This window comes from Coturnix japonica, linkage group LGE64 (genome assembly GCF_001577835.2).
Source record: "Coturnix japonica isolate 7356 linkage group LGE64, Coturnix japonica 2.1, whole genome shotgun sequence".
NCBI classification, from domain to species: Eukaryota; Metazoa; Chordata; class Aves; order Galliformes; family Phasianidae; genus Coturnix; species Coturnix japonica.
The window spans coordinates 183,684-195,993 of NC_029545.1; the positions used below are offsets into that span (position 1 = coordinate 183,684).

Here is a 12,310-nt window from a genome sequence, read left to right on the forward strand (position 1 = left end):
TGATATGTTGGACCAAAGGGCAAGGGGTGAAAGTTAAGTCTTTCATAGTTTTCGACTTCAGTGAGCATATTACTGAAGTACTACACTCTGTGTAGGTAGGGAAAATGGACGTACCAATGTTCAGGGGATACAAGATAACTGCAAAGTGACAAAGACTCCTCAGCTCTGCAGTACACACTGAATTTAAAATGGATAATTTGGACCTTGCTACTCAGGTAAGGAATGAAATTCTGGCTGAAATAGTGCACAGAGATGTTTCTGGAGCAGTTTGCTTGAGTATCGAGGCAGCTTTGTGCTCCTTACAGGTTCCAGGGAATGATATCAGCCCTGGATTAAAATGGTTTCTTTATTGGCTGGTTGACTGGGAATATATTTTGGTCTTCCATAGGTGGCATTTTAAACACTTTGCTAATGGTTCTTTAAGGTCATTTCTTTCTAATACCTTAATGTAAAGATAAGGGCAGTCTGCTTTCTTAAGAATGGATGAGGCATAAAGCTAATCTACATCAGAAACTTTTATTCTTTTCCTTCTCCCTTTTCTTTTACTTTTCCTTTTCCATTTTTTTGCCTTTTTCTATTTTTCTTTTTCCTTTTCTGATTCTTTTTCCTTTTCCTTTTTCTTTCTTTTAATTACCTTTAATAATGACAGACATATGAGTCTTTAGTTGCAATTTTTCACCCTTGTGATTCTTTCTTATTTCTTTCAGTCTTGATCTTGGTAAAGGAAAATCTACTGTAGAATGAATCATTTCCATATTCAACAGAAAGTCCAATGTATGAATCCATGTTAGAACCCCTTGCATGACTTTCTGTGGTTGCAGTTTCACTTGCATTTAAACCCTTTACTCTCCAGGCTTCCCAGTCTTTTGTTTCTTTGTTTGTTGTGTTTGTTAGGAAATAAAAGATGCACATGTTCACCTTCACAAGGAACTGAACACTATGCATGTTCTTCATGCCTTACCTATGGACAGTATTGCTTTTATGCCCTAGAGAAACCAGTGCCCTCCCATGAGGAGTTAGGAGAGGCTGTACTAGAGTAGTTTTGATTTGACTATCTTTATTTCAGAGGTCATATGGAAAGCTCTGGGTGAGGAAAAAGGATCACATTTTATATTCAGATATTTAAAGAATGAAAAACGTAGTGATCCTCCTAAGTTTGCATTGCTAGAATTTGCATGCCTATATATTATCCTGATCTTTCTTTATGGTAACCTGATAAATTACGCCTCATTTTTTCCTATTTATTTCTCTCCAAGGATCTCTACGCTATTAGTGAGGTAATAGAAAGCTACTATTATGAGTGTACTTGCCCAGAATAATCATTTGAACTCCAACATGCGACACTTTAGTCAGGAATTTCCCAAGATGAATGCGTGGTTTCATGGCACATTTGTTAATACTACAATAGAGTTCTATTCAAAAGCAAAACAGTGAAAAAGCTGGTTTTTAGCCTTTGGGTTTTTTTTAATACTCATGCCTTTTCTTTGAGTAGGGGAATTCACATATGGGATTAGAGCACCGATTAAGGGCTTATAGATGGGACGAAGAAATGAAGGCACATTTCAAGTGACATCTCTTTGCCTTAAAGGGTCATCTGCATTTAATGCCATGCATCCTCCTGGATCTCTTCATGTGCAAAAAAGGACTAGAATTTATCTTAAAACAAAGAATCTTATAGACTATTCAGGTCTAGGCTTGTTGAACACCCTTCAGATCCATGCTCGTGTCCTTCCAAGTTGGTCAAGTTTATGTTCCCTCAAAGGCACATAAACACTTTAGAGGGTTTATCCTTCTGTCACTCCATACACACTGATGTCTTTATAAACTTATACCTTCATTTCTCAATTCAGCCTTCTAATTTTCTCTTCCATACTTGGAAAGATTACAGGCATATGGTAAGAATCGTTCTTGGTTCCTGAAGACTTCCAAACCTGGGTGGTGATGGCTTCCAGATTTCAGCACGCAATGATTCTTCACATTATACTTTTCCTACAGATAGTTCATTTGGTCAAAGGTAAGTCTCAGTTTTGTTCTCATTTGATTTAAATGATGCTATAATTTCCAAAGCTCCTGGATTGTTCTAAAAACAAGCAAACAAACAAACAGGAAAGGAAAGAAATAATTAAATTTACTTGTGTGTAAATGGTTTTACATGTAGCATTAAACATAGATTTACTGCTTTCTGAGATTGTATTTTCAGGAAGCTTTCCTTTTTTTTTGTTCTGTGCTTTGGCTTCTTTTCTCAGCTCAGCTGACCCTGTCATTTAACTGGCCTCAGAAACCTGCATTAGTTTGGGTATTGTCCAGTTCTGAGTGATGGAATAAATCAGAGAATAAAATCTGTGAAATCCTGCTGGAATATTTTCCAGTCGAAATCAAGATTAAATACGTCTGTTTTTCATAAATAACCATATTTTAACAGGTAGTTTTTATTTGACATGAAATCATTTTGCTGCGGTGTGTTTCATCTCTAAAGGAAGCTACACAAGTGAAAATATAATGGGCGTCTGATAATAGATAGGCATAAGCTTGCCTTTTTAGTTGAAGCTTTACAAAAGGAGCCTATCTTTCTGCATGGTGGGTTTGTCATTTCTGCCTTTTAATCTGTCTACAAACCAAGCATAATATTTCCAGGAACCCTTCCCCGAAGTTACACTGCATTCTCTGTAGATAAGCAACGGTGCCGAAGAAGGCAGAGGACAGAAGAGCCTTTCAATTACAAAACTGACATAGTACCATAGAATGGCTTGGGTTAGAAGGGATCTTAAAGTCCATCCAGATCCAACCCCCTGGTTGGAACCAGCCAGGGGTTTGTTGTCACCTACTGGATCAAGATGGCCATCCAAAGTGTCCTTAAGTAACTCCACAGCGACTGTGGGCAGCACATCACAATCCTCTCAGTGAAAAATTTCCCCTTGATGTCTAATTGAAATCTTACATCTTTCAGAATAAAGACGTATCCCATTGTCCTATCACTATCAGGCTATAAGAAGTTGATCTCTCTTCTGTTTATAAGCTCCTTTTAAGTGCTGGAAGGCTGCAACAAGGCCACCAAGGAGCTTTTTCTTTTCCAGACCTAACAAGACTATCTCTCTCAGTCCTCTGATAATCTCTGTGGCCTCTTCTAGACTCGTTCTAACAGCTCCACATCTTTCTCATGCTGGGATCCCAGTCTTGGATGCAGTACTCCATATGAGGCCTCATAAGGGAGAAGTAGAAGGGGACAATCCTCGCCCTCTCCCTGCTGCTACACATCTGCCAATGCAGCACACAACACTTATGGTCTCTGGGCTGCAAGTACAGCCAATGTTACTATACAAAGTGCTAACGAGAACCTCTCTGACTGGCAAGATTTATATCTCTGTTTTCTTTCAGGCCAGTTTAGAATGATACCCCCTTACGATCCTGTGCTTGGAGTTGTTGGAAAAGGAGCCATCCTGCCCTGCCAGCTGGAAGCTGAGACAGTCCCCAAGGAAATAAATGTTCAGTGGATATTCATTCAAAATACCCAAAGCATTGAAGTGGCTACTTATGATGGAAAAGATGTACAATATCCAGTAAGAGTGACCAGGCCATACCTGGGCCGATCCAGTTTCTTTCCGAGTGAAGTTAATAAGGGAAACTTATCCCTTCACCTGAAAAACGTCATGGTCTCTGATAAAGGAAAATACCTCTGCAGTGTCTCTTTGGAGAACTGGTATGATGAAGTGGTGGTTGACCTGGATGTGGCAGGTGAGTGGAATGTCAGGTGTTTTTTACTTCTTACTTAGATGTAGATGTTATTCTACATCTATTGGTAAGGTCTATGGGGTTCTGTTACCCATGTGGAAGACCAGCCTTCACTTTTGTTGGCCACCTTTATTGCCATCTGGATTTGGAAATATATCTTTTAAAATTGCTTTACACCTGAGTATGAAGATGTGTAAAAGGAACAGGGCCGAGTGCCTCAATAAAGCAAGCCTATTTATGTAGAAGTGAGGCAACTCTAGACTGTCTGAGATGGGATTTTTTATTTCAGCCCATTTTTGTTGCTCCATCTGACACATCACTTTTATTCTCTAGGATTCCAACTTTCATCTCTTCACAGTGTCATCCAAATCTATTTCAGCAGAAAATTTACCGTCAGTGCAATGTTAGCATTACTTTTTTTCCTTTTGTTGTTTCAAATACTTAATGAAGATATCAGAAATGCCTGGATAAAAAATAAAAAGGCTTTATGAAAGACATGCTGCATACAAGTATTTATACCTCTTCAACTCACACAGTGTGTTTATTGACAAAACCGGGGCAGATCTTACCAACATGAGCTGCTCAGTCAGAAAATATCTCATTTGCTGCTTTTTCTTTCCTTTTCTATAGCTCAAAGTGATAAGTCTGAAGTTTTCCTGGATAGCTATGTGGGTCAGGGCATTGGACTCAACTGCAAGTCACAGGGATGGTTTCCAGAGCCTGCAGTATATTGGCTGGACAGCAAAGGACGGATACGGGAGGACAAAGTGATCACACGAAACCTGCAGACATCTTCTGGCCTTTTTGATGTTGTCAGTTCCTTGACCATTGAACCAGGATCTGACATGGAAGTCTCCTGCAGAGTAGTCAATGGTCTCCTCAACACAGCACGTCAATCGCGAGTCCTGATTTCAGGTAAGTGTCCTCCAGGGCTGACATTTGTGAGGACCAATTTTCAGGCTGCTGTCCTGCATCTCTACATTTACACAGGAGAGATTCTGGGTATCCAGCAAAGGCATAAATGGCGAGTGTTGAGATGGATGACTTAATAACAAGTAAAATTTCTTATCATTCATTAAGTTCAAGATTCATCTTATCAAGAAATATTAGTCAATCCCACTTAACCATCACCTGAGAGAACTGAAACTATTTGGAAAGGGAATGAATTAAAAAATGTGTGTAGGAAATGATGAATGTCAGCTCTCAACACTTTTTTCTCTCTAAAAACATCATGATTATCCTGCATATCACCAAGTGCCACCCTCCCACTTGGATCTTAATTTCAGAAGTAAACCAGAGGAATCCTTATTTTCCATCTGAAATACCAATCTTGACAATTCATCTTTCCCAAATACTCCATTTATATGGTCCATAAATAGAATAATGTCCTCAAATGGATCACTCAACACATATTTCATACATAAAGGCAGCATCTCCAACTAATCTCTGTCAATTTCTCTATCTGACATAGCAACAAGGAGGACTGGAGGACAACTGTAAGTGCCTGCAATGACAAAAAGAGTCCAAAAGTGATATATTATAGCAAAAATTATGACATTAAATTCATATGCCTTCAACAGTGGACATGCTCTGTAAAGAATATTATTTATATTTTCCAGATGTCTTCTTTCCATCCACTTCACCTTGGATGACTGCCTTCCTTGTAACTTTATTTTGCTCTCTGGCTGTTATCGCTGCTCTGGTCTATAAGCTGAAGAGTAAGTATTTCCACCTACATCAATTGTTATTGATGTTTCAACCACAAAGTAAAGTGCTGTAAACGAAAACCAAAGTGGCATTTTGACATCAGTATGAGAAAGAAACAGACAGGATTGAGACAGAGTGAGGAAAGGAATGGGATAGAGAGAGGAAAAGAAGTGACTTGTGTGTGAGGGTGGTATGTGTGTGGAAGCACCAAATTTACTCAAGAAGGAGGACAATTGTGAGATAAAATTCTATGTGATCAGAAGTGATAAATATGCACAGAACATGTGGCTCATCTTTAGAACAGAGGATTTTTGAATGAAAACTCATTCTGAAATAATACTGTGATTATCTAAATGGGTTCCTTGGGAAATAATTGTGAATTCTTCTTCCTTTTCTAGTTGATCAGACAAGAAGACAAAAAGAAGGTGAGTAATGTGAAAGTTAAACACACAAAAACCTACCTTGGGAAAACAGACTTTACTTTTGAGCTAGGAACAGTATTGGAAGCATTTTAATGGATAATAATGATAATAATTCAGGAATGATCGATGCTGAGACACCTCAGTTCTGCAATGCACCAAGATGAAGTGTTTCTATTTTTTTTCCCATCAGCTATAAGTACAATCATAGAATCACAGATCCACAAGGTTGGAAAGGACCTACAAGATCATCTAGTCCAACCTTCACCATACCTACAGTAAAACCACTAACCCATATCTCCTAGCTCCCTATCCAGATGCCTCTTGAGTACCTCAGCTGCTGCTTTAGCAAGGAGTTTTGCTTCCACATCTCACATGCAGATCTTGTTGTCAACACACATATATTCTTCTCTCCATTGCCAAAATAGTCAATGTTTTTTGTAGCTCCAGAGGCAACGGCTTGCTATATTCACTCAATGGTCCCAGAAACAAGACTTAGTTGCATACTGCTGTGTCAAAATCAAACAATGAATCCAATATGAAGACTTCTGATTAATCATCCTGCCTAATTGTGGAAGCAAGTTCCCCCTGCTTGTTATATTTCTCCAGGTAGGAGGTAATAGCTGGGCTTCTTTGGCAAATGTCTGACAAAACACCTGTTCCAGTAGATGGTGTGTCTTCAGATGCATTGTTACTGACTTAATCCCCTGTTAAAAAGACTTAGATGTTCAGCAGAGCTCGTGGGTTTATCTTGCACTGAGCATTTTGGATTCTTCTGGTCATGTTTAATGTTTTGAAATGGCAGATTTTTATGTAAATAATTGATGTCACAATTACAATTTTTTTCTGTTGTTTTATTCCTAGAAACAATGTTGGATGAGCTCAAAAAGGGTAAATACTCTTTTTCTTCTATTATTAGATGTGATCAGAGAGAGAACAAATTTAACCCATATATACCCATATATTAACCCACATAACCCATAAGTGTCTACTTATTACTGGGGAGAAGAGCTTGTGGGAGGGTGTGTGGACTTCCTACTTGTAATCTAAGGGACAGGACAGGCAACTAGATGAGACTGAGATATTCAGCAGGTAGGTGCCTCAAAGAGGCCGTATGAATGTCATTTCATCCCTCTTACTGCTTGTTCAGTTGTGTGTTCAGTTACCGAGTTGCCATTTGGATTCTTAATTGCCATGCATCATATCCTTCTTTTCCTCACTGGATAGATTAGAATAGTCACATTTGGTCTTATGTAAAAATATGATGGAGGAAAGAGCATTCAAGAACAATGAGTCATATTATTTACAATTCGATACTGTAACATACAGTGATAACCAGATGCCATTTCTTTCAGGGAAAGAGGATTTGGAGAAAGAATTAGGTAAGAATTTGGTTCTGATAATTCTTTGAGTACCTCTATTCAGCAAGCTATTTACATCCCAAAAGAACCAATGAGGCATAGAACATTTTGATATGATGTTCCTCTGGATGTAAATGTTCCCTTTATCAAATGCTGCCTCTGTTGATGGTTGACTGTAAATTCAATGATTCGAAGTATCATTATGATCCACTTTCCATGACTATCTTGGAAATTCTGTTCTTCAGTGCAATGGCATAAATTTAAAGCACATCTGATCATCCTTTGACCTTTTTCTAAATAACAACTGTTCAATTCAGTAATATTTTCTTCTTCTTCTTTTTTTTTTTTTTTAAATACTTTTTCCTTCATTATTTGTTGCCTGGTGGTCTACTTAGATGCACAAGAGAAGCTACACACTGCAGGTAAATAAGTACAGCAACCAAGATGGTTTTATTGCAGACTTAGACATAAATAATAAAAAAAATCAGCTATTTCATTAAAATCAAGATAGCTTATTTCTAGCTAAATGCTTATGACTTCCATTAAGTGGCTATGACCTCTACTTCATTTTCTGTCACTGCTAAGATTAGTACATAGCATGGCTGTGCTTCTGTGAGTCCTGTGAGTCTTTCTTTCCTCTTCATAATCCATCCACCTTGAGTTTTGCAGGCAATACAAGAGTTTCTTGAAGCTCCAGCTCATGGCTCCTATTCTGTATCTCTTCTTGGACTAATACTTAAAACCAAATTGGTGGTATTTGCATGGCAACTTTTAAAGGGGACTTGATTTCAATGTTGAAATTCTCAATGTGTGAATTATCGGCATCGTACCTCAACTCTGAATCTTCATCTTCTTGAGTTTCCTTCTCACTTATGGAAGCCTTTTTTTTTTTTTTTTTTTTTTTTTTTTTTTTTTTTTTTTTATTTCTTTTTTTTTTTTTTTTTTTTTTTTTTTTTGCAGAACTCTCTGAAACAAAATCTAAACATGGTAAGAGAACTTCTATAAATCTTAGTCTTGTGAATCTTACAAAAAATAACGCAAGTTTTCAGACCAACATGGTGAGGGGGAATGAAAGGCACAGACCTCATCACAGTTCAGTTCTCTTTCCTCCTTCAATGCTGATGTCAAGAGGCATGCAGTAAGATTTTCCTGAGCTCTGAACAGTCCTTCTTGCCAGAAGCTGCTATACTTAAAGCTAGGACAGATCTACTGTGGGCTGGGTTTGTCCAGCTTTGAGAAACTGAACCGCAACAGAGAAGACTCTGGTGTAATGATTATTAGTGACTAGAACACACTTTCAACAAAATACATTCTAATAACTGGAATATCTTCATCTTTCAGATAGAACTGAAGCAGAGTTGGGTAAGTGGTTTAAAAGTTTTCTTTTCTTGAAATACGTGCAGCTGCTTTAGGTGAAATCAGGCTGACAAGTATGTAACCACGCACCAGATTCACAAAACCCTTCTTTTTCTCTTCTGCAGAGTTCCATAAAGCTCGAGAAATAGCAGGTAAGCAGACAGGAGTAAAGGTGGGAAAATGGTGTATGTCTCTATCCAAGTTATCCTGAAATGGCAATGCCATGATATTAGAGACCAGCTAAGCTAGATTTGCATGAAGAAACCTTTACTTTAACGGGATAAATCAAAATGAGGCTTGGATGTGCCTATTGGAAATAGTGAGAAATGAAGTTGCAGAACTGTGTTGATGTAAGGACTAAGGACTGAATGCATAATAACAATTAGCAATGATAATAATCATAGAATCATAGAATTTCTCAGGTCAGAAAAGACCTTAAAGATCGTTGAATCCAACCACAATGTAACCATACTACCCTAACAACCCTTTGCTAAGTCACATCCCTGAGCGCCACATCCAAACAGGTTTCAAACACATTCAGGTCTGGTGACACAACCACCTCCCTGACATAATGGAAAAGTGAGAGTTATTCATTATAAAGTGTGTGAAAGACCTGGATTTGTCTGCAAGACATCATGGTTATGACAGTTCCAAGGAACCTGTAGCCTCTTATGTGATTGTCCTTGCCCTGTCTGGGGAAAATATTTCAATTCCTTGTCAAATCATGCCCATATTACTGAAACCCTGAAATGCTTCATCCCATCTTGGACTCCAAAGAGATGTCCCTGAAACACTCTGTTCACTGAATCGTTCTCATTTTCTCCTCCAGTTACCATCACTGTGATTCCTGAATTCCAGCTCCTTGAGATCCAGGTGCCACGGGCTCCAGTTGTTGAGGACAAAGCATGTAAACTTGCTGGCCTGAGTAGCCTCTCTACAGTCCCTGTCCTGGTGGCAAAGGAAGGGTTTACAGCTGGGAAACACTATTGGGAAGTGGAGGTGGGCCAGCAACAGGACTGGGTGCTGGGGGTCGTAAGGCAGAAAGGGAAACAAGAGGACTACTGGGCTCTTCGTAGATCCAATGGAGTGACTTTCTCCATCAAAGGAAACAACAGGCCAGAGAGTACGGCTATCAATGTCCCAGTGATTGGTGTGCTTCTGGACCTGGAGGAAGCACAAATCTACTTTCATGATGCAGTGCATGAGAGCTCCTTTCAGAGAATACAAATAAGCCCTGAAAAGGAATCTACAGTAGTGTTTTACCCTTTTCTATCAAAAGGGGAAGGGAGATTCAAGCCTGTTTGCCATCAAAATATTCCTGTTCCATTAGAGATTCCTTAAAAAGCACAGAGAATTGACAGTTCAGTCAAAGGTGGAAGAGAAGAATTAAGAACAAACTTCAGCATCATGTAAAACTAAATGAGAAAGAAAGATGTAAATGCGAAAGGCACAAAAATCCAGAGAGGGAAAAGGAACTAGCAAGCATAAATAAGATTAGGGTGATATTCAGAAGACCCTTGTTGGATGTTTGAGTTTTCGTTAGAAAAGATGAAAGTCTCATGTGTACAAAACAATTTCAGTTCCCTAAAGAGACAGCTGTTATTTAGGATGTGCTATATAACCTTTCCTGTGTGAGGAGTTGCATCAATGCCTATTTTTGTGTGATAACTGCAAGCTGAAGGCACCTCAGACAACCTGTATCTCCAGTCAAACTGTCTTTCCTATTTGACAAAGCCAATTTCTTTATATTTGCATCAAGAAAAGAAATAAATGTTTTCTAATAGAGAAAAAAAACATATTTAAACGTATTTTCTTTCTTAAGGACATTAGAATATTTAGGGTAAGATACACTGATGTATGAACTGTGGTGCCAGACAGGGGGGTGAGTGAGGGTCCTACTGTCAGCAGGTGGGGAGCCTCGTGGGGTCTTAGCCTGGGGTGCTGGCTACTGGGACTGGTGTGAGTGGACTGGGTATAGCTACTGGAGTTAAGCCAAGGGTGTAGGCTGCTGATGTGAGATCAGCTAAGGGAGTGGGTGGGTGAGGGTCCTGGTGTCAGTGGTTGGGCTTCGGAGGGCCTAACAATCTACAATCCCAGAGTGCCGTCCTCCAGATCAATGAATGGACTGGAGGTCTTCTCCTGGAGTCAGGCTGAGTCTGTAGTGGGGCTGTAGCGTGAAGTAATGGAGCAAGTGGGGGTCTTTACTCCCAGTCATGGGATGCGACTGGTATGTTTTCCCAAACCAGGTACTGGTGGGACTGGTGTGATTGAGGCAAGTGTCTTCCCTCACGGAGGCAGCAGTAGGGTCATCGGTCACAGCCTATGAACACATCCAGGGATGGCGATTCAACCACCTCCCTGAGGAGCCTATTTCAGTACTTAACAACCCTTTCTGTAAAGAAGTTCTTCCTAACATCCAAGCTAAACTTGCCCTGGTGCAACTTGAGGCCATTTCCCCTCATCCTGTCACTTGGCACCAGTGAGAAGAAACCTGACCCACTCTCACCGTAAACACCTTTCAGGTACTGGAAGAGGGTGGTAAGGTCTCCCCTCAGACCTCCTTTTCCCCAGACTAAAGAGCCCCAGCTTCCTTAGCCTCTCCTCATAGGGTTGATTCTCCAAATCCTTCACAAGCCTCGTTGCCCTTCTCTGGCCCTGTGTCACAGGTTACCTAGATTTACCTAGATTTACCTGTGCCTGTGACAGGGGCAGCCACCCCGTAGTACCCCCAGCCTGAAAGGGAAGGGAGAAAGGGGAATGGGAAAAGAGAACAGCGGCGGCAATCTAAGGAGGAAAACTTATTTTACTAAAGATGATATCAGAATACAAGATAACACAATATAATACAAAATGATTGAGGCTAATGAATAGAACAAAACAGACAGAGAGAGTCCCTGAAAACGAGAGACCTACTGTGAACTCTAGGTGACACGGCTGGAATGCTTCCCACTCTCTGAGAGTCCGAGAGAGAGAGAACTCCAGCCTGGGAGCAACATTATATATATGTCCTCCTCCTGTGACTTATCTCTGGCTGTGAAGTCCTCTGGGATACGTAGTTTTCTTCTGAGAGCTGAGTATTCCAGACATTATTCCACAGAACCGGAGTATGAACCTTTTAATGATCCACACTGCACAGAATGCTATGATGTGTAATATTGACAGCAACATTACAAAACCATGACAAGGCTGTACTACTGTTCAACAGGACCTGAATAGACTGAAGAGTCTATTTTTCACCATTGTTACGGGGAGGACAGGGGGTTCACTGTAGCAGGAACACTGCCTGCCTGCCAGCTCCCCTCTGTTACCTGTTTGCAAGGCAGGGTGACATGCTCCATGTGGAGCCTCAGCTGGCTGCCTAGATCTCAGGGCCAATAGGGTTTGGCACCACCAATCAATCTCCCTCTCACATTCCTTTATGCTCCTCAGCCTCTCCACCTCCTCCTTCAGGTCAACCACAAGGCTGAGTAAGTCATGTAGTAAGTCATTGAGTAGCGTGTTGAGTAAGTCACTGAGACATTTAGTAAGTCATTGAGTAGGTTGAGTAAGTCATTGGTAGCGTCTAACACGAGTGCCATCTCCATTGCCTACCGATACAAAGGCCAGGCTCTGGCACTCACTACAGCCAGAGACCTGCACACTAGCATCTTGTTTTGGGACCTCAGTCTGAGTCTCCACATTTTTCTTGGCAGCAGCCTTCCCTTCAGCCATGGCAAACCAGCAGACTCACTATGGCTC

At 40.2% G+C, this 12,310-nt stretch overlaps 1 protein-coding gene across 1 annotated transcript; it reads left to right on the forward strand.

The window, feature by feature from the left end:
* Window positions 1-27: 27 nt before the first annotated feature.
* On the forward strand, window positions 28-9,985 carry LOC107325880 (butyrophilin subfamily 3 member A2-like). Its single transcript, XM_015887116.2, is given in 13 exon segments — window positions 28-215; window positions 1,882-2,014; window positions 3,376-3,732; window positions 4,360-4,644; window positions 5,349-5,447; window positions 5,835-5,861; window positions 6,720-6,746; window positions 7,211-7,237; window positions 7,612-7,638; window positions 8,177-8,203; window positions 8,558-8,578; window positions 8,698-8,724; window positions 9,402-9,985. Coding segments are annotated over 12 exon segments (1,581 nt in total). The 5' UTR covers window positions 28-215; window positions 1,882-1,941.
* The last annotated feature ends 2,325 nt before the right edge of the window (window positions 9,986-12,310 follow it).